We start from the raw sequence: 20,435 nt of genomic DNA, 5'->3' as shown, positions 1-20,435 counted from the left end.
TGGCAGGAGATTGATAGCTTCAAAAAGAATAGGGGGAAAGGAGAGAGATTTGTCAGTAAATTGAAAGAAAGCTGCACCAGTGTGTAGGACCCTCTACTGCTGTGCTCCCTCCAAAAAGCCTAGACAACCTGGGCTGTAAATACTCAAAAATCTTAGAGGTGGAAGTGACAGGAACCTGACTGACAGCCTGGATTTTCTTTACCTGGCTGCTTGGCTCCCACAGCTGTGTTTGCCCTTTATCTGGAAAGGGGCAGATACAGGCAGAGGCAGTGAGTGCCTTTGTGCCCACCACACATGTGCCTGGTGCTCCTGGATTAGGCTCTCCTGCTTGCCCTGCTGTGAAATTTGTTTTGTTTCCAGTCCCCAGAGTCTGCTAACTCCTTCCAGTCCCCATTTTCTCATCCACATTCTCCCACCTCCTCTCCTTCTTCCATGGTCTCTGCTGTTTTCAAACAGGGAGAGAAGGAAGAGGGGCTGACATCTCCATAGAAGCTGACTGAGGACTGTGCTGGGCTCCCTTGATCTCTGGTCAAAATGCAGGCTGAGACTCTCAAATGTGCCTGAAAATACCAAAGTGGTTCTTTGCTTCATTCCCTGAAGCTAGCAGAAGGAGCTCAACCCCTCACAAAGGCAGCTTTGAGATCCCCAAATCTCTTCTCTCCAAGGAATCATCCCACATCTGGCAAGTGAAACAAGTCCTCTGAAGGGTCTGACTTTTTAGATCCCCACACTGAGTGTGTCCTCTCAGCATCAGAGTGCTCCTCTAAAGGAGCACAATCACACAACCATGGAATTGTTTTGGGTTGGAAGGGACCTTAAAGATCACCTTGTCCCAACCCTCCTGGCATGGACAGGGACACCTTCTACTAGACCAAGTTTCTCCAAACCCCATGCAACTTGTCTATTCCTGTCAGAGATCTGCTCCAGATGGCACATCATGCTGGAAGCAACAGCAAGGAGCACTGTGGGGGTGATGCCCTTTCCCCCAAAGTATCTGACCCCTGGCTTTCAGGCCAGCACTTTTCCATGCCACAGCTCTGGGTGATGCCGAACATTTCTCCTTGACAGCTCATATCTTTGTGTGATCCAGGTGTTGGGCTGGTACTGCCATGGCACAGGTTCTGCCTAAATCCAGAAAGCTCCCATCACAAAGCACAAATGCATGTGTTAAGTTCCCCTTGGTACCTTTATTTGGAATTAGAAGTGAAGTAGCCTGGCAGCTGGGAGCCTCTCCAGGCTGATAACAGATCTCCTTTAGGAAGAGGCAAAGAAGCTTTACCCTTCATGTCAGCACTGTCAGTCAGATGAACCTGCCAGCAGGAAGGCAGCAACTTTCTGGCAGGATCGTGATTACACAATCAGTATTTCCTCAAGGATCCCTTGTTGACAAGCAGTGATCTCCCAAGGGCCTTTCCTCACCCAGGTTAACAGACAAAAGGCATCTCTGGGACAAGTGATTTCTTCATCCCCTTTCTCTTCCACTTAAACTATGGGAAATTAATTTCAACTTTGTCCTCGGCCCCTTCTAAGCATCCTTACTGCTCCTGCAGTAAAATTCAAATAAAAAATAGAAGTGATACAATTGCATGAACATCTGTGTCCAAGATTATCTTCACTTGCATGGAGACAGCTGGATCCCAACCATGGTTCAGGCCTGCATAAGGTGGGCAACTCCACATGAGGAACAAATCTAGAGCTAGAAGAATAATTCAAAGGAAGCCTGACTGTATTTCCAAGGGTGAGCTAGTTAGTGGCATGAGGAATCTTCAGTGTCAGCCACAGATTATGTTTGACTTTTGTCCAACATGTAGTACACATAGAGAGTCTGGCTTCTTTATGAACCTCCACACCTGCATGGCACTAAATCCTTTAGCAAGGCTTGTGCTTGCTGGGTTGGTGGACAACAGGGAGACAATAGATAAAGAACTCCGTTTTCTGAACCCAGAGACACAGCAGAAGACCCTAAAAACCTGAAGTCCAAATCAACAGTTCAGATCCTACTTTCACACCAGTACATCAGCAACCTTCACCTCACCAAAGCTGGTTGCTTCCAGAACGCCCCAGCACCTCCCTTTCTCCAAAATTGGCATGATCAAAAGAGATCAACCTCTCACTCTGGCAGCTCCCACCCTCTCCTTGCCAGGGCTGAGATACCAGAAAGATTTCCAGCAGTCCAGGAACTGACCTAAGGGCTAAGAGCTGCTACACCACACCAAGGGGTTTGTACTCATGCTAAGAGTGACCAAGAGCTCCTGATGAGACAGTACAATGACATTTACAAGCCCAAGGAAAGGTTTCTGCTTGGGCTGGGCCACTCACCTAGGAGTTAATCTCCATGATAGGAAAGCAATACTTTTTCTGGTTTTGTTCATGTGGTTTTTGCATTCCACCATCAGAGATATCTGATGAAATAGCAGCAGTGACAATGCAAAGGGGAAAATGCGATGTCAACATGCATTGCTATGAAAACGTAAACCGCTCCACATGATTTTCCTTGACTTGTCTCACAGGCTGCTCAGACCCATATGGAAGTTACTCACACATCAGAGGAGCCTCAAGATCTCCCAGGGGTCATCACTGTCACCAGCAGTTGCTGTAACAGGACAGAGGGGGCCTCCCTCACTTTGCAAGCTGAGTGGATCTGTTTGAATGCCCAGTGCCTGAAGCGCCACAGGCACAAAAGCTGCTCTAGAGTTTGCAAAGCAGTCCATGTGATTGCTGCCATAATAATCATTTGCTCAGTTCCCTTTGGCCCAAGAAATGCTCCTAACACTGTGAAAAGCTGTTTACAGAAACCACTTCCTTCATTACTAGGCAAGAAATTTGGCAACTGCTTCCCACTGCACAACAACTCTACCCCAGAGCAAAGAAGAGATGAAGTCTGCATCCAATTAAAACTGGAAGGGGGCATTAAACAATTAACACATAATTACCTGATCTGGGCTAGAATCAAGACTCTGGGGAGGACCTAGCCAGTGCCAGGGAATCTTTAGTGACCAAACCCAATGGGGACTTTGGCTGGAGGAGTCACACACAAAGCTCTGCTTTATCCCCCAGCATCGTGATATTGGCTGAGAGCAGGGCTAGCGAACCACCAGGAATTTTTCCCCGAAGCATCAGGAAAAATCTTCTCCCATTGAAATGCCACTGCTAGAGATATTAAATTTAGCCAAGAGGCACAGCGGGTGAGATGTTAACCCTGACAGAAGGCAGCCATTCATTCTTGCAGTGCCTCTGTTCCATGTTTTATCACTTTTAGGAAAGACAGAAGCTCCAGGAATCTGCCAACATCTTGTAAATGTCTAATTACCTGGGATTCCACAAACAATTTGCTGCTTAACTTTCACAGAGTGACAAATATGTTAAGGTGCACAAGAAGATCTGCTTGTTTCAGGTTAAAGTACTTGACACACCCATGTGTGCAACAGCACCTTGTTCCCACCTAGGCCAGGGAATGCCTCTTGTATTTTAGGAAATCTGTGTGATCAGAGCAAGCTGCTCTGCCTTCTAACACCTATTCGAGACTGCCGTTGTCCGGTCACCTCTGCTCCTTGCACACACTGGGAGGAGGAAAGAAATGGTGATAACAGACCTGCCACAGACTTACTTCTTAGGCTTGTCTGCTGTGCTCTCGGCACGTGGTAGCCGGGCTTGCACTTGTAGCGGCAGACTGAGCCCACGTCGTGGCTGCCCTGCAGGCACCGCGGCACCAGGAGCTTGGCGTTGGCCACGGCGGGAGGCGCCTCGCACTCCAGCTTGCAGAAGGCTTCGGGCAGGGACCAGAGACCATCCTCCAGGCAGGTGAGCCACTGGTTTGTTCCTGACCCCAAAAGAGAAGCAGAGGTGTGTGGGGTTACATTTCAGCCAGGAATGGAGAACTGCTGAGGGGAGCTCAGAGCGACCAGCAGAAGTCCTCTTGTTAAGTGTACATTGATACCCAAAGGGGCAACAAACACAAAGACCATGGACTCCATCGCCTGCTTGGTCAGGCTGTAGCAGAAAATACTTGAATGCAGACAAAAGTATGGCAGGGTCAACTTCTAGAGGCTGGAGAAAGGATCTTGGTTCTGCAAATCTCCCCAGATCTTTCCCTTAAAATTGCCTTCTTTTGTGGTGCCTCAGGACAGCCATGGGTCTTAGTGTAGGACAGCTCTGTCCTGTTTAGTTCAGCCCACCTTCATCCTCCCCAAGGGCTTTTTGCAGCTTTTCCTCAGCCATGCTGATCAAGCTCTCATACCCTACTACAGATGCAGTGTAAGATCATAGAATCATGGAATGGTTTGGGCTGGAAAGGACCTTTAAAGCACATCTAGTCCAACCTCCTTCTGCCATGGACAGGGGCATCTTCCACCAGGTCAGGTAGCTCAGAGTCCTGCCCAACCTGCCTTTCAATGTTTCCAGGGATGGGGAATCCATCACCTCTCTGGGCAACCTGAGAGTCAGGAGGATGGAAAATGCCACAAGGACAGATGTGGGAGGCTTCACTGGTGTGACTGGGAATTCAAAGCACCCATCATTAGAGGTTTGGGTTGAGGATTACAGCCCAGCTCTTTGTTGTCCCTGATAGCCACAGCTGAATGGGGGGCCAAAACTGCACAGCTCTGGATGCCTGCAGGGAGTGCCCAGGGACTACCTCACCTACATGGTGTGAATGATGGATTGCATGATGGATAGTTCATTGGGAACTGATGAGCAAGGAAAAAAGCTGGATTGGAGTGAATGGGACTATTCCTAGTGAGAGGTTTGGATCAGCATGTTTGTGGTGCAGCCAGGCTGCTCTACAGTTCCTTCAAACATCCCTTTCTTTTTACAGAAACACTTCTGGGCCAGAGACAAGATCACATCTCTACTCAGCGCCTGTGTTCCTGATGGGTCAAGGCTGCCAGGGGTCATCTCCCACCTCCAAGAGCCACACAGCCACATCATCCTTTCCTTGCCTACTCTTAGCATTTGTTAGCTTGCTTGTAAGGATGCAAGTCTCTGGGGGGAGCAGGCATAGAGCATGTCCCTGCCTCAGTGGCTCAGCTGTGTCAGCTGCACTCCAAGAGTTTACCCCCATGGCTTGGCAGCCTTGGCTGAGCACCTCCAGCCATCATGCTGGAAGTCACCCAGGGGCCCATGGAGGCGACCCCTTCCCACGGAGGGAGCCCATGGCAAACTCCCAGGGACTGCAGCAGGACCAAGAGGCAGCTGTGAGTGCAAGATCAGATTAAAGCTCTGCCTCAGCTGACCAACCCAAGGCAATGGGCATCAGTTCATGCAGAATTTGTGTTGCTGACATTTGCATGCTACCCATTGATCACCCCACTCTGGGGATCTGCCACCATCCTCCCTGTCATGAAATGGGACCTTAATTCTCTGCAGTTTTTGATCCTTAGATTTAAAGTTTTTCCTTTTACAATAAGTAAACAATTCTCATACATTTCAGCTATAAATGTCTCCATAAAGTAGGGCACCCATTAAAATGATTTGTTGTATGTGATTTTTTCAGAGCAAAGGCACTGGTGGAAACTCACAAAGTCCCAATGCTTGAAGCTGTCAAGGCAATTACCCCTGAAATCCCATCCAGCTCAGCCCTTGCATTGACAGAACAGTAGCTCTCTTTCTCTGACTTGGCTTAAAAAATTCCTGTGGCTACTGATGGAGTCGTCAGAATGAAAGCCAGGCCATGGTGTGTCTGGGTGGTGGACATCTCCCAGACTGCTCTACAGCTGTGGGCATCAGTCTCTATGGCTTTATACAGCCCCAGCGCCCTGAACCACAGGCTTCCCCACAGCCACCAGGCACAGAGCCACTGCTGGCTCTCTGAAGTCCTCTCTGTCTGCCTGCATGTTTCTTGTCTCCATCACTGTAATACTGGAGGCTGGACCAGTTATCAGGAGAGGACATCACTACACCCTGAGGTGGATGGATCAGGGCTGCCTGCCAGGGGATGGGAGTCAGAGGGAATTATCCTCACACTAGGATGTCTCTGTTCCAGGGCGAGGGATACCCATCATTTCAGGAAGTATCTCAAGAACTCATCCAGCTGGCAAATCCAGGATAAGTGAGAAATTCCAAGAAATTCTCTATTTGAACTGCTTGGGACAGGCATGGAAATGTGGCATCACAAAGGGTGGTGAAATGTCTTGACACTCCAGACCATACCTTGAAGCTTGGCTGGGGGGATGCAGGAGAAGGAGCATCTCTGCAGGTAGGTGGTTCCCAGAGGGCAGGAGAACTCGGCATAGTACACGAGGGACTGGTCAGGGACATGGCAGTCAACAGGGTCACAAGTCACAGATCTGTCCCACTGTCCCCAGCTGCACGTCAGCACCACCTCCTGTTGCAGAGAAAGCAAAGCTCCATCAGACTCCTGAGGAGAGCTCTGATCTATGGCTGTGCCACCACAGCAGAAAGGCCCAAACAGGGTTCAGGATGAGGAGAGCGCTCCAACATTTTTCCTCCCCCACTGTGCCCTTTCTCCCCACTCTGGACAGTGAATCACAAAGCCCTGACCAGTTCATAGGGAGATGTGTGGGGTGTGAGAGCAGGAAATGTGCCTGGGGGTAACACTGTGCATGCTACATTGTCTGGGTGGTACCAGTCCCCATTAGGGGAAAAAAAGAAAGTCCCCTCAATATTCACTGAAACCTCTTGAGCTAAGCTATTTCCAGCTGGATGTGCTGCAATTTCCTCCCCTAAAAGATCAAGTCTTACTTCAACTACTGTAGTCAGAGAGCTCTTCTGTTGATTGTTTTTCCCTAAATGTACCAATTCCCTCATGCCTCAGCCCACAGACCCCACTGAAATCATATAACCTCATTTACAAATCCTAATTATACAGCCCTTCTTACTCAGAACTGCCCAAGATCAAAAATCACCATGGTCACACCACTAAATATGGTCAACACCTGCTACAGACTTCATCAAAATTGAATGGTGAATGATAGTTTGCTATGAGCAACCTGGCTTAGTGGAAGGTGTTCCTAGCCACAACAGAGGGGTTGGACTAAGTGATCTTTTAAAGGTCCCTTCCAACCCCAATTGTTCTCTGATTTCCATTCCCAAACTGCTAACCCCAGCCCAGCAGCCCTCAGCCAGGGGCTGCAGACCAATGTTCCTGATGTCCCTTCATGGCTGGTACAGTCACACTGCTGGTGCAGCTGGACACATGACCTATCCTCTCAACCAGCAGGTTTTGGTTGAACCTGGCTGTGGTGGCTCTGAAGGAGATCACTAAATTTGAGTCTGGCACTCTCAAGTGTGCAGTAGGATCCTAGCGTAGCTGAACGAGCTGGAGAGCAGCTCAGGAGAAGAGCTGCGTGCATTTTCCTAAATAGGGTCACAATCCAGACACCACTGTAATGCCACTGGAGGGCTCAGGGCAAGGCCCTTGCAAGCTGCCCTCTGCTGTGACAGCCACTTGGTAGAACTCTGTTCAGAAGTTTCCCATCTCACTGCCAGACACAGGAAAGCTGTCACCCCAGGCAGATTCATTTTGTGCGGTTTCGTTTCGGAGAATGGGAACATTTTGTTTTCCCTGGGCAGGCCCAGTGGGCATGTAATTAACAACGTCCCAGTGGTGAGCAGTGCATCTCCAGCTGCCCTACTGCACTTCCCAGTGTCCACCTCTCCTCTGGCCAACACTGCAGCACGGGGAACCTGCCTGCCAGGTGTCACGAGCAGATCTCCAAGGAGAGGAAATGTCGCCCTTCTGACACAGCCCAACTCACTTTTGTCTGTCTGCCCCAAGCAAGTTCACACCCTTGCTCAGTCTGGCATGCAGACCAGCTCAGCCCCAGAGGCTCCTGTTCTCCGCTCCAGAAACAGCCCAAGGACAGGACAGGACAGGACACTGTGTGCCTACCCGCCTGCCAAGGTGACTGCCTGGACCAAGGCAGTTCAGCTCCCAAGGACACATCATCCCAGGTCTCCTCAGTCAATAGCTAAGAGCTGTGCTGGCTCCTGGCTTTCATGAGGTAACCCCCAACCCTCTGGAAAGTGGGACAAACTCTTTCACGGTGACCCCTGTGCCATTATTGCAACACGACACAAAGGAAGAAAAGCTCTCCATGCTCTCAGCTGCCTCTAAATATAGTTGCTCTGCAATGACTTCATTTTTTCCTGAGCCACTAACTTCAGCTTTAAGAGAGAAAACATCCCAGGGATGTTTAACCCTCCAAGCAATGCCCATCTGGAGAGCAGAAATATCCACCTCTCTTTCTGTTGAAGTGCATCACCTTGACTTGGGACATGCCCTGCAGCACCTTTCAGCCTGGCAGAGCTGTGCTCTGCAGACAACACTGGACTGGGAGAACTAGCACTGCAGTAAGGGAAAGAGGGATCTCCAAGCAGAAACACCAGCCACAAGCACAGGGGTCCAGCACTGGAGTGTCATTGAGCTGGCATGTGTTGGAAAAGCAGCAAAAAGGTTGAGGCTGGAGGAACGAAGTGGTCTGTGCTCTCTCCAACCACCTCAGGGTGGTTAAATCTTTTTTATCTAGGTCTTGGTCCCATGGGCCATCCTGAGGCCACTCACCTGCGTGGAGCCCAGCCTCTTCCCACCATTGGAGTGGAGGACAAAGCCCTTTTCACAGGAGACAGCACATGCCATGTGCCCTGGGCCATCCGAGCTGCAGTTGAGGGTGGCAGCGTGAGCAAGCAGCGGCTGCGTGCAGGTTCCTGATCCCACACAGGCACCGTGGGCACAGCTGTGGAGGAGAACAGAGAGGGGATCAACCAGGGCTAGTTCAGCAAGGAAGGGCTCTCTCCAGGTGGCACTTGTGTGGAGTGAATGCTCAGCAGGTCACAGATGCCTAGAGATGCACACCTACCCTTCATAGCTTCTCCCAGGCTTGAAGTCCCCTGACAATGACGCCAGAGACTTCATCCCAATCCCAGCCCACACCTTCCCACCAACCACCACCATGCTCTTTCAAGCTGATGAAAGGAGGCACAGCTCAACAATACTCCTAACAATATTCCAAAATTTGTGCTGCCTGCACACAGGCACAGAGTGTGCACGTAGCCCAGCACCAAAGGGGAGCTCACTGCAGGTAGACCAAGAGAACAAAAGGAGGGAGGTGACAAGGAGAGGGGAGGCAGACGGAATACCTTCGCATACCTTTAGAATCAGCTATGTCAAACTCTGTATAGGACACTGGAGAATCCACTGATGATGATTCTCCAGCTGCAATGAAAGCTAAGAGGAAACCTCTGCAAATATTAAGGAATCATCCATGAGATGTTCTTCAGATCCTGTGCAGCCCCCCTTCACATCCATACAGCTAACACCACAGCCTGTGGTGGAAGGGGGAAGCTGGATATACAACTGGCTCCCCAGCCCCACTCCTGTCACCCTCCCTCTCTGCTCTGATGGTCCTCAGCACCTCTGCTCTTCCCACAGGCCAGCACAGCACCCCAAACCTGTGCACGCTGATGCCAGGCTCTTTGGGATCAACACCATCTCAGCACACACCACCTGTCCAGCTCTACAGCCTCAGCTGTGGCCACCAAGGTGAGCTGTAGCTAAAGGGAGGAATAACCTTCCCCTCAGCACCAATGCAAGTTACAGGAGGTGCCAGGAAAGTTTGAAATGCATCACCCATTCCTTGGTTTGCAATCACCCACACTTCCTCCTCCCTTCAGCAGCTTCCCACTGAGGACTATTTAAGCATCACAATTCCATCATGAGAACCAGTGTGGGTCAAGGGGTTGTGATCTCCATCAATGAAATGCAGCCCATTGATTAATTATACCTGGGATGGAATTAGGAAAAGACATAGGTCAGCACAACAGCTCCCATGCCCTGGTTATCCATCAGTCTGGCTTTATCTGTTACCAAGTGATATAGGTGCAGCACCTGATCTCAGCCAGGGACAGAGGTGCTGCACTCCAGGCCGTAACTGGGGAGAGAAGGGAGGGAGCTGTACCTGAATGCCTCGCTCTCCTCTGCTCCCTGCTTGGCACAGGGCTGCTGCTGTTTTCAGGCACTGCCTTTCTCCCAGCGAGGCAGAGGCCTCTGCCTCCAGCCTTTACTCAACATTTCCAGCCAAGGATGCACAGAGCTAGAAATACCACAAAAGACATGCACACAAAAAACAAAAAAACAACAAACCCCAAAAAAGCCCAGATCGGTGCCGACGCAGACGTTAAGGGAACGCAATGTGCTGTTGACTCTGGACAAGTCCACCGAGCCAAAGGTATGGTGGAAACCTGCAGGCCACAGCCCTGAAAGAGCCGGTGGGCACAGGAGGGGACCACAAAGGAGAACAAGAAGAAAGGGGCTGTTTTTTCAATGCAGACCTGTTTATGAAGTGAGAAATGGTTTCAGGGCAGCTGCTGCAAATTCTTTCACTAGCTTATATTTCCATTTGCTTCCTTTTTAAAGAATTTGTTTTATGAGTGCAGCATTTGTCAGGTCATTAGCTTCTGAGGGCATCTGTTACCAATTGTAGCCCTCTCCCCTCCCCTCCCGCAGTCACCTTCTCTGGGCAGTTGCTCTGCTCCCTGCCTGTGCCCCTGGCTCATACTTGCTCCCGTCCCCAGTGATGGAACCACTGTCCTAAACTTCCTTGCGTGTTTGCCTCTGGACACACATGTCCCTCTTTCCAGCCTTGCCTCTCCATTCCATCTCCTTCCTCACCAGTCATGGGTACAACATGGAGATGCACCTTTCCACTAGAACAGGTTGCTCCAAGTCCCCTCCAAACTGGCCTGGAACACTTCAAGGAACGGGGCAGCCACAGCTTCTCTGGGCAGGCAGTGCCAGGCCCTCCCCACCCTCACAGCTGATGGTCAGGGCGTTCAGTTCTGGAGCATGTGCCCATCACAGCGCTGGTGATGTGCCAGGGTGTGCCCTGGCACCTTCCAGACGCATCCAGGCCAAGTGCTTGGCTGGAGCAGCTCTGCTGGTGCTGATGGAAAGACAGCACGTTGTCTGGGGCAGCCTTGGCAGCTGGGACAATGCTGTTATTAAATAAAAATTAAATGAAGCGCTAATCCTTTTGAGCGCTACCAGGGACGTTTTGGTTTTCCACCAGTTCAGAAATGCAACTAGCAATGTGGTACAAAGTAGATCAAGATATCAGCAAGTTTCTTAAGGATTATAAATACAGAATGTCATATAGGATAGTTATGCATGAGATTGATAACCACAGGTCATAACAACAAAATATTTCTATGTACATCACATATATATACACTCATGCACATGTTCTGTATGTGCACGTAGATATATTCTAGAAATAATCGAAAAGTTTGGGTTAGAAAAATTACCTTTCTCGTCGCCCTCAAGGATGACTAACTTAGCACTGTTTTCTCTGTGTTTACCAACACACCTAAACCTACAAATACCCATTAGATTTTATTTTGGAAATGATCTGAGCCCGATCAGGTCAAGTTCTGAGAAGCTGTGCCCATCCTACACCTTGCTTTGAAGTCTGGTGCTGCTATTCCAGACCTGAAAAGCAGCTCACATCACTGAAAGCTGTCTGATTTTCTCAAATATGTCAATAATCTTAAAAAACTATATACCAACCCTACCAACAAACATTGCCTTGATTGCTTCCTTTATCAGCACCATCACTGCTATCCCTGCTGCACTTGGGGCCAGGACACTTCTGAGCCTGATGGTGAACAAGTGCAGGTCAAAAGAGAATAAAGCCCTGTGACCTGGCCCCATCATGATCCATATGCTATGCCAGGGCTGGGGTAAAATGATGGAATAAATCACAGCTCCCAGGCCCTGGAACACCCTAACAAAGGCTGGACAAGGAAATGGTGCAGTTAGCCCAGTTCTGATCTCAGTATGAAGGAGCTCTTTCTGCTTTTGATGATAAATGAAATTCCTGTATCACAGCTGCAAACTCCTGACTTCTGCCCATTTCTGATTCAGGCCATATAAGATGTGGGACAAGCCAATATTTTTTTACTTTTTTTCTGCCCGAGACATCAAAAAAAGAATTTCCACTTCTATCCCAGCATCTTTTGAAGCTCAAACTAATGATTTGTCAACAACATTTTTACAAAATACCAAGGTTTTTCTCCTAACTTATTTCATGTCAGCACAAGCCTGCACGATGCTCTGGGCTCACCAAGTCCCATAACTTATACATCAAAGAAAGTTTCAGGTCTGTAAATCTGTGAAATTCTGCCTAGTGATGGCCCTAAATGCTCCAGAATGGGTAAGAGCTTTGTTCTGAAATGGGAACAATTCTATAAACTAGAGCAAAACTTCTCCTTTGGGATCCTTCATCCTTCTAGAACAAAAGCAGGCAGCCACTACCAGCAACAGAGCATGTAAAGCCAGTGGTGGCAAAGCTAGTATGGTAACACTACTTTGTTGTGACAAATCCCAAATTCCGAAAAGCTGAAATTTCATGTTTTACTGCAACTACTTAATGCATCACAGAAAACACTGATGGATTTACCCACATCAAACTAAGCCAAGTCAAAAGCAGTGCAGCTGTCTGAGCATAATAAATCATCTATACATTGCTGTAGTGTCTACTCAGGCTTTCAACCCCAAGACTGCTGCTGAAACATCCCTTATCATCAAGCTCCAGCTCTTAACACCAGAAACTTGTAAGTTCTTCTCATGGTGTGAATTTCTGGGAGAGGGGGTTATAGGAGATGTTGACAGAAAAGTAAAGGCTTTGGCCAAATCTCCTGAAGTTAGAAGTTTAAAAGTCATCACTGCACATACTCTGGTGGAGTCTGGATTGTAGCACTCAACATCAGCGAGATAAAAAGGTGTTTACCCCAATGCGGTCTAGCAGGAGAGAATAGCTAGGAAATGAGAAAAGGTGTTTTGGAAATACTTGGGAATGTCTCCCTCCAGGCAAGGTGAAAGGTCTCACTTTTCCAGTAAATCTGATGGCAACCGTCCTTGTGGCAGCAGGCTGCATGTACAGACCCAACGGTGGTGATGCTTCTTGATCACAATCTGCACTGAGGTTGCCATCTCAAGAAAAGGTGTTTGCTTCTCTACGCGACTCCAAAAGAAACTTGGCAAAAAGTACCATCCCTGTGAGTCATCTGCTGTCATCCGCCTCAGAGACACAGAAAAGGCACCAGCAAGACATCAAATGACCTGCTGGCCCCTCCATAGCCATAGTGGGAAAGGGAAAAAAAGAAGCAAGAGCACATCATGTATTTCCAGAGAGTTCCTCTCCATGTTTTTGTGTTGTTGTTCACTACACCAAAATAGTTGCACAGAAAATGAGGTTGAATGGGATGTCAGGTTTGGTGTAGTCACCTTCCCAACCTCAGCCAGGACAGACTGTACCCAAAGAACATCTTTATCCATATCCCATCTCCACAGGACCACGCTCCACCTCATTTTCTCATCTTGTCCAGAGGAATTAATTTCTGAGCCACATCCATCACCATGAAAGACATAAAAATAGCAGAAGGATTTCAAAAGGGAGCTGGAAGCAGAAGCCATAGCTGGGCTGCAAGACTTATTTATGCTGTAAGATTTAAGGAGGAAAAAATATTTATCATGACAGAGAGGAGATAGTGAGAGGATCTGACATTTCTGTACAGACACATAGACACAGAAAAGTTGTCTGCCTGCTGGCAGGAGGCAATCAGACCTTTCTGACAAGGATGGAGCAAAAGCAACAACTTTCATCTTGAAATCAGAGGCACCTTGTCAGCAGAGAGGGTTACTGGATAAGAGAATAGCTCAGCAGGGGTGATGGTGTGCTCATCACCTCCTGCAGCTTGTGAAAGGAGATAAGAGAACCTTCTGAAGGATGCATTTAATCCAGTGCCTGTGAAAAATCCCTGTGCCTGTGTATGACATCAGGAAGGGCAGGGTAGAATGGGGAAATTGGCTGCAGCAGAAAACCAAGGGCTCTGCTGGCAAACCTGGGCTCTCCCAGTACTTGCTTCCTTCCTCACTGGACATGGGAACTCAACTGATCTGTGTTGGAACTCACTTTCCCTCAATGTATCTGTGAGGTGACACCAAGCACCCTGTTAGAAAGCTGTTCAGTTACTGTGTTGGACTCAAGATCCAATTGGTGAAAAATCTGTGCTGGGAGATATTTTTTTCCCTGGCTATTCTCAGGGAAAGGCAGAAGACATCTTGAGCATTCCTAAAAAAGCCCATGTATAGAGTACTAATCTCAAGAAGCTTATTAGCCTGCAGAGAGCTAATGGGATGGGGCAGTCCATGAAGTGGTGTCTGGCCCTCCAGGGGTTACCTGTGACACCTTCCAGCTGGACATTAATTTAAATTTTAGTTTAAATTAAAAGTAATAACATATTCTACAGCACAGTCTTGGCCACCACTGTCCATGAGCCAGTCAAGAGATGTGCCAGAGGTCAACAGGCTTTGATGCTGGAGGAGAGGCACCTCTAGAGGTCTCAAAGGCAGGGATGAGCCCATTCCCCAGGAAACGTGGTCATCAGGACCCTGGGAACCCAAATGTTTAGGCTGGAGATGCCCTGTAAAATTAAGTCCAGCCATTAATCCAGCAGTGCCAAAGCCACCACTACCCCATGTCCCCAAGTGCCATGTTTATGTGTGTTTTAAATCCCTCCAGAGACAGCGACTCAATCCACGGGGCACCCTAAGCCAGAGGCAAAGAATCAGGATTTTACAGTCCCTTCCAACCCAAACTATTCTACATTTCTGTGAAATAAGACACCAGCATGTCTACCAGGGTGCCCATAAATCTTCATGCCATTACACATGCAGCCCATAAATTGACCCTGCATAAATTGCGTGCTTGGAAGAAAGAAAACAAACCAAACAAAATCTGTTTGGGAAACAGCCCTCTCTGCTGAATAAAGTTTATCAATTGAAAATGTGTAAACAACTCCCTCCTCCATCTAATTTTCTCTCCCTCACATCTATTTTCCATACTACAGGAATCCAAACCTGACGCCCCTTGATGCCTTACACCCACTTTTTCACTTTTGGGGAAGCAGAGGAGAGCTTGCACAGAGGAAATACAAACACAAAGCAGATCACCTACTGTAGCACCTTTCCTGTGAACCCACCCAGGCATTTCCCAGCATATGTGAATATAAAATCAAACACAATGAAAATAAAAGCAAGCTAAAAATACACATAACAGAGGAAATGAAAAATGTTCCCCTGTTTCAGTGCATAGCCTGCACCAAGTTAAACAGGAGGGACTGTGGCTCAGTTTAAAAATGCAAAGAAAAGGATGAAAGCCATAAGCTTTGGATCTCCTGGGTGGAAATGTGTTAATAGTCTGATTTCTGCTTGACCTCATAAGGCTGTGATTGGGAGCAGAATGCACAGACAAACCCTGATCTGCTGGCAGAGACAGCAGAGACGGGTTCCTGGGGATGGCAGTGAGGACACTGCACTGCTTTGCTCTGCAAGTGCTCTGCCAACCTTCAGCACCTCGAGTGGGTCCAAAAGCTGACACTTTCTTCAAAACAAGTGTGTACTTTTCTAGAGGCAAACACCTGTTGCACCCTGACCTGGAGAAAGCTGCATTTCATCAGCATAAACATCATCTCTGCTTTCCCCAGCCTGCAAAGCACTGCAAGATCCTTCAAGATGAAAGATGCTACAGAAATACCAACCTGTCATATATTTATTATTTTGGCAGTGAGCATTTCTAGGCTGAAGGCAGGAAATCTCATTTCTCTGTTGCTTTTGTTACTGTCCTTTCTCAGGTTATTTTGGGAAAGCCCTCGCCCGCACGTACTGTGTACATGAGGCTGGCTGCGTGCACACGGTCAGTCCAGCTCTCTGCTGGAGGAACACAGATGCTCTGTGCTCTTTCACAGTCAAATGTCTCCCAGCCTATGAAGATTTTCTATTCCTGGATTTTTATAGGGGATTTCCCCCCACCCTGCTCACCACCAGAATCCACTTACCTTATATGAAATGAATTGTTAACCTTTAAAAATACTGCAATGCATTACTTCTGGAGATAGAATAGATTTTAAAAATATAATAAAAGGGGCATAGTTGAATGTTTCCTGACCTAACAGAGGAAGATCCTTTATTGTTAGTGTGGCTACTCAAGGCTATAAGCCTAACCTCCCCACCCTGAATATTCAAGACTTTAATTCTGAAGATCAATACTCTAAATAGAATTTTCTACTCTGAAAACTTTGGGAACCTGATTTACTTTGAGTATTTGCTAAGGGCACACACATAACCCACAATTCAGCATACTGCTGTGAACTCAAGGCTATGGTGAGCCTAGGGGAGGGCAACAAGAGGAAGAGGAGACACAAGGATCCTGCTGTGCCCCTGGAGAAGGGACACAGCTTGGTGTGCCTTGGCAATACAGGAACTGGCTTGTGCTTCAGCTATAATGCAACCTTTATGAGGAAAACATCTATTTTCCTCTCTATTTGACCCTCTATGGGGATCTCCTCATCCCCAGTCAATGCTCAGCTGTGTCCAGTGAGTCTTTTCTTCCTTGCAGTCACTTCTCAGGGGAAAGGGGAAGCTCTCAAGCAACAAGAATGCAAGATTATTTTAAGGGATGAGAAAATGTAATTGAAAAACCACATCAGTTGGCCACAGTCTTAGAAGCATGTGGGTACATTGCTGTAACAGCTACCAGGAGGAAACACGCTGCATTTCAGGTGAACACTGATCTTTTAATCTAAGGTTGAGAATAATATTTATATACTGACTCACTAAGATTTATGTTTCTGTATAAATCATACATGCACTTAAAGAAAAAAAAAAAGTAAAAAGCAACTTCAGGATATTCATGGCTTCCAGAATTCTACATAAATCAACTGTACCACAACCCCACAGGCTTTAAGACAAACACATACTCTCATTTGTTATCAGGGATGTTCACCCTGATGATCCAGGCCATCAACAGAAGGAACATGACAAGAACAGTGATGGGATGACCCTAGACCTAGACAAAGCCCTTCTGTGGTGAAGAACCCCAAAGCTCAACTCAAAAATCAGTATTCTCAGTGGTGTGGTTTGAGTAACTGGCTGAACTGGAGCCCTGGATCAGCACATGTGTGTAGCTTCAGGGAGCCTGGGATCTGAAAGCAAAGCCAGACTTGGCAGATTTAAAATGCTGAGGCCTCAGTTGGCATTATCACCACGTTCAGCAGGGCAGTGTGAGACTCTGTGAGGGGCCTGGATGGACCAGGAGTGAGAACAGAGGGGATGAGGAGAGCTCCATCCCCACCTTCTGCAGCACGGGGAATGGATGGAGGTGGAGCTTGTAAAGTAAGTGATGAAGAAGCTTTAGCAAAAACTCCCAGTGATAACTTCACAGCCATTTAAAAACTCTTCTTGGTTTTCCCACCAGGAATCAGTCCTTTAGCACAGTTTTCTACAGATGCAGAGGCCATGCACAAAATCTGGTTTCTGCCTTCCCGCTCCCTCCAGCAAGATAAGCAAGACTCAACACAGCAGATCTTCCAACAATACCTCAAAAGCCATCTGAAGATAGTCACAAAGCACTCAATGAGAAGATAAACACTCCAGAACTCAAACACAAATTCCCAGAGCAGAGCAGCAACGCTGGGTGCCCTGAGGAGACCATCCCTACCTGTAGCACTGATGGCCACATCCCTCCTGGTGCTGCAGGAGGCAGGTGCTGAGGGGCTCAGAGGAGCCAGGCTGAGCCAGGGTCCTCAAGGCCACGGCTGCAATGCCCACAAGGGGAGAGGAGAAGTTGAAAAGCACCGAAGCAACCTGGGGGAGCGGGTCCTCCTGGCTGTGGGTCACGTTGATGATGAGGGGGTTGTGCTGACACGACAGCTCGTACGTCCCTGCGAGACAAGGAAAAGGAAGAAGTGACTAGGCCAGCTCCAGGGTTGACATCTGCTCTCCCCACACACCTACAGACCAGCTTGGAAGGCAGGGGACAGTAGTGAGAGGTCACAGCTGTGGTGGTGGTGACTCTGGTGTCCCCGTTGGTGCCACCCCAGAGGTTCTCACCCAAAGAGCTGTTCTGTCCATCTGTGTCAGTCAACTGCACGGCAACCACCGGCTTGGGCTGCTGGCCTGGGACAGAGCCAGAGGAGGCCAGGAAGAGCAGGAGAGAGGTGGTCACTGCAGGTCTCTCAAAGCAAACCTAGGAAAGAGGGCAGGAGACACTCTGAGAGCAGGGACAGTAAATGCAGCTTCTCAGAGCCCATACAGGCAAGAGAGAGGAAGAGGGAGCAGGGATAAGGGGTCAGAGACCTTGCAGGGCTGCAAATGTGGGGAGGAGGAAGGAAGGGAGACAAAACAGTCCTTTCCCCCTGAATTTCCCTTCTTCCTTTCATTAGCTTTCTCCTCACACATTCAGTCCCACCTTGACATAAATTTATAGCATCTTCACAGCACCCACATTGAGCAAGACCTGGATAACCTCTTTCCTCCTCTCCCTTCACCAGGCTCAGACTCCCACCCCACACAGAGCTGGCCAGGCAAGTGACACACCCAGGGAAAACAGCCACCAGCCTTGCCACCAAAATATTTCCAATAATAAAAGCCCTCAAAAAAAAAAAAGACAAAAACCAAAACAAGCCCAAAGAATGCCCCCAGTAGCCACTGCAACAGCAAACTGTCCACCAGCCAACACATGGAAAGATTCATGGGAAGAAGCCCTGCCTGCTAGGAGAGCCAGCAACTTGCTACTTGTCTACAACCCTGAAGGCAGCTGGAAGTAGCTGGGAAACACATGGCATCAATCATGGCAGAGCAGATGTTCTTTGGAAGAGGACAGAAATGTTTTTCTCCCCCACCCCAGTACCCCCCCTTTCCCCAGTGCTGAGATGTGTTTTGATCGAGATCCTCCCGATACAGTGTTTTTGTGGAATGCTGGCGTGGAGGAAGCTCAGAAATTCGAGGCAAAGGTGTATTTGGAAAGAAGACAAGTCCTGGCTGGCCAGGCACAGCCCAAGGAGCAGACTGTGGGAATGGAGGGGACAACCACACAATCTGTGATGGCAGCCTAGCCCCAGGGCGGTTTGTGCCACGTCAGGCATTGTTCACACACGGGAACAGGAGAAAACCTTGGGCTTCAGCCCGGGGCTCCCACCCTGCAGGGAGGTGCTCACCAGCACAAGCACCACGAGCAAGGCCCCACTGGTGTCTCCTTGCTCCCTTAGCCTTGCTGGCTTACAGGGCTGCCTGGCTGCAAGGAGTGGACCAGACAGCTCCAGTGTTTTTATTTGGTATATCCCCACTGTCTCCCCTAGTGAGAGAAGTGGGGGAAGAAGGAAAAGAAACAGGAAAGCAAGAAGGGAGGAAAAGAAAGAGAGAAGAGCCAGCAGTGCTCACAGACAAGGAGCCCCCCAGGACAGAGCTGTGAAGTCCCAAGGACCAGGAGGATTTTAACCCAACCTGCAAGTGGGGTTCCTCAGGGGAGGAGAGGCAGTTGGAAAAGTCAGGTGAGGCTTTCCCTGGACTACATATCTTGAGGTGAAGAGTTCAGTTTTTCTCTTCCTACAGTGCATCTACATGAGGGTGAAAGGTGCTGGCCCCAAGCTAGGCCAATAGCAGCTACCTTGATTAACATCCCAGTCCTTTCCAATACATATTATATGCTTAGCCACAGGAAGCTATCTTCTTAATTTTTCTCCCTCCCTCTCCCTGCTTCTTATTTAATTTCCTGCATTACACATCCTGACTTGCTTACAAGTGATTTTGATGTCTTTCCTCATCAGGTGCATTAAAAACTGAGAACAAAGCATGGCTGGAGATCTGCAAATTGTAACAATTCTCATGTGCAGACAGACCCAAGGGGCACGGCAGATGCTGTGTGCAGTGGCACAGACACGCATACCTCTTGCTTTAATTACAGCATGACAGTGAGCACAGTAAAACACTGGCACTGGCTTTCCAGAGCACTTTTGGATCCCTGGAAACACTCAAGATCTGATGGGGATCTCAGCCACGTGGTCTAGTGGAAGGCGTCTCTGCAGTGGGGTTTGAACTAGAGGGCATTTAATCTCCTTTCCAACCCTAACCATTCCAGGACCCTTTGACCCAGCCCTTCCTCTTGTTCATTGGTGCCACATCTTCAGAAGCGATTCCTACCATCGGATGAGTTTTGTGGCGCAGCTCTACCCCAGGAGACACAGGCGCAACAGCTTTAAAATGGACACCAAACACCCCGTGCAGATGGGTACACATGTGCACCGACACCACCACTCCTGTCTGGGCAGGCAGCTGTGCTAGGCAAATTGTCAACAAAAAGCCATCCTTCCTAACCCAATATGTTACCAATCAGGCCAACTCTTAAAAAAAAAATAAAAAAGAAAAAAAGGGCATATTTATTACTAGTCCATAAATAATTTTATGGGCGGAAAATAATAGCACTCCTAGAGAGAGCACAGAGAACCAGTAATGAAAGTCTTTAGTATAAACATCCACAGAGGAAGAGGACTGACCACAAGCTCCAATAAAAGTGTAACATGTTTTAACCCCTGCTGAGAAGTGGAAAGCAAGCTTTCATCTAGGTAAGGCCAAGGGGGAGGAT

At 48.4% G+C, this 20,435-nt stretch overlaps 1 protein-coding gene across 1 annotated transcript in view; it reads right to left on the bottom strand.

The window, feature by feature from the left end:
- Positions 1–20,435, bottom strand: part of PAPPA2 (pappalysin 2) — an 87,816-nt gene that overhangs the window by 23,122 nt on the left and 44,259 nt on the right. The window contains 5 exon segments of the mRNA XM_030952967.1: positions 3,604–3,820; positions 6,148–6,322; positions 8,522–8,693; positions 17,514–17,736; positions 17,906–18,041. Coding sequence (XP_030808827.1) covers positions 3,604–3,820; positions 6,148–6,322; positions 8,522–8,693; positions 17,514–17,736; positions 17,906–18,041 — 923 coding nt within the window.

This window comes from Camarhynchus parvulus, chromosome 8, assembly GCF_901933205.1.
Source record: "Camarhynchus parvulus chromosome 8, STF_HiC, whole genome shotgun sequence".
Taxonomy (NCBI): Eukaryota; Metazoa; Chordata; class Aves; order Passeriformes; family Thraupidae; genus Camarhynchus; species Camarhynchus parvulus.
The sequence above is the reverse complement of the archived record's forward strand: the minus strand, read 5'-3'. Positions and strand labels throughout refer to the sequence as shown.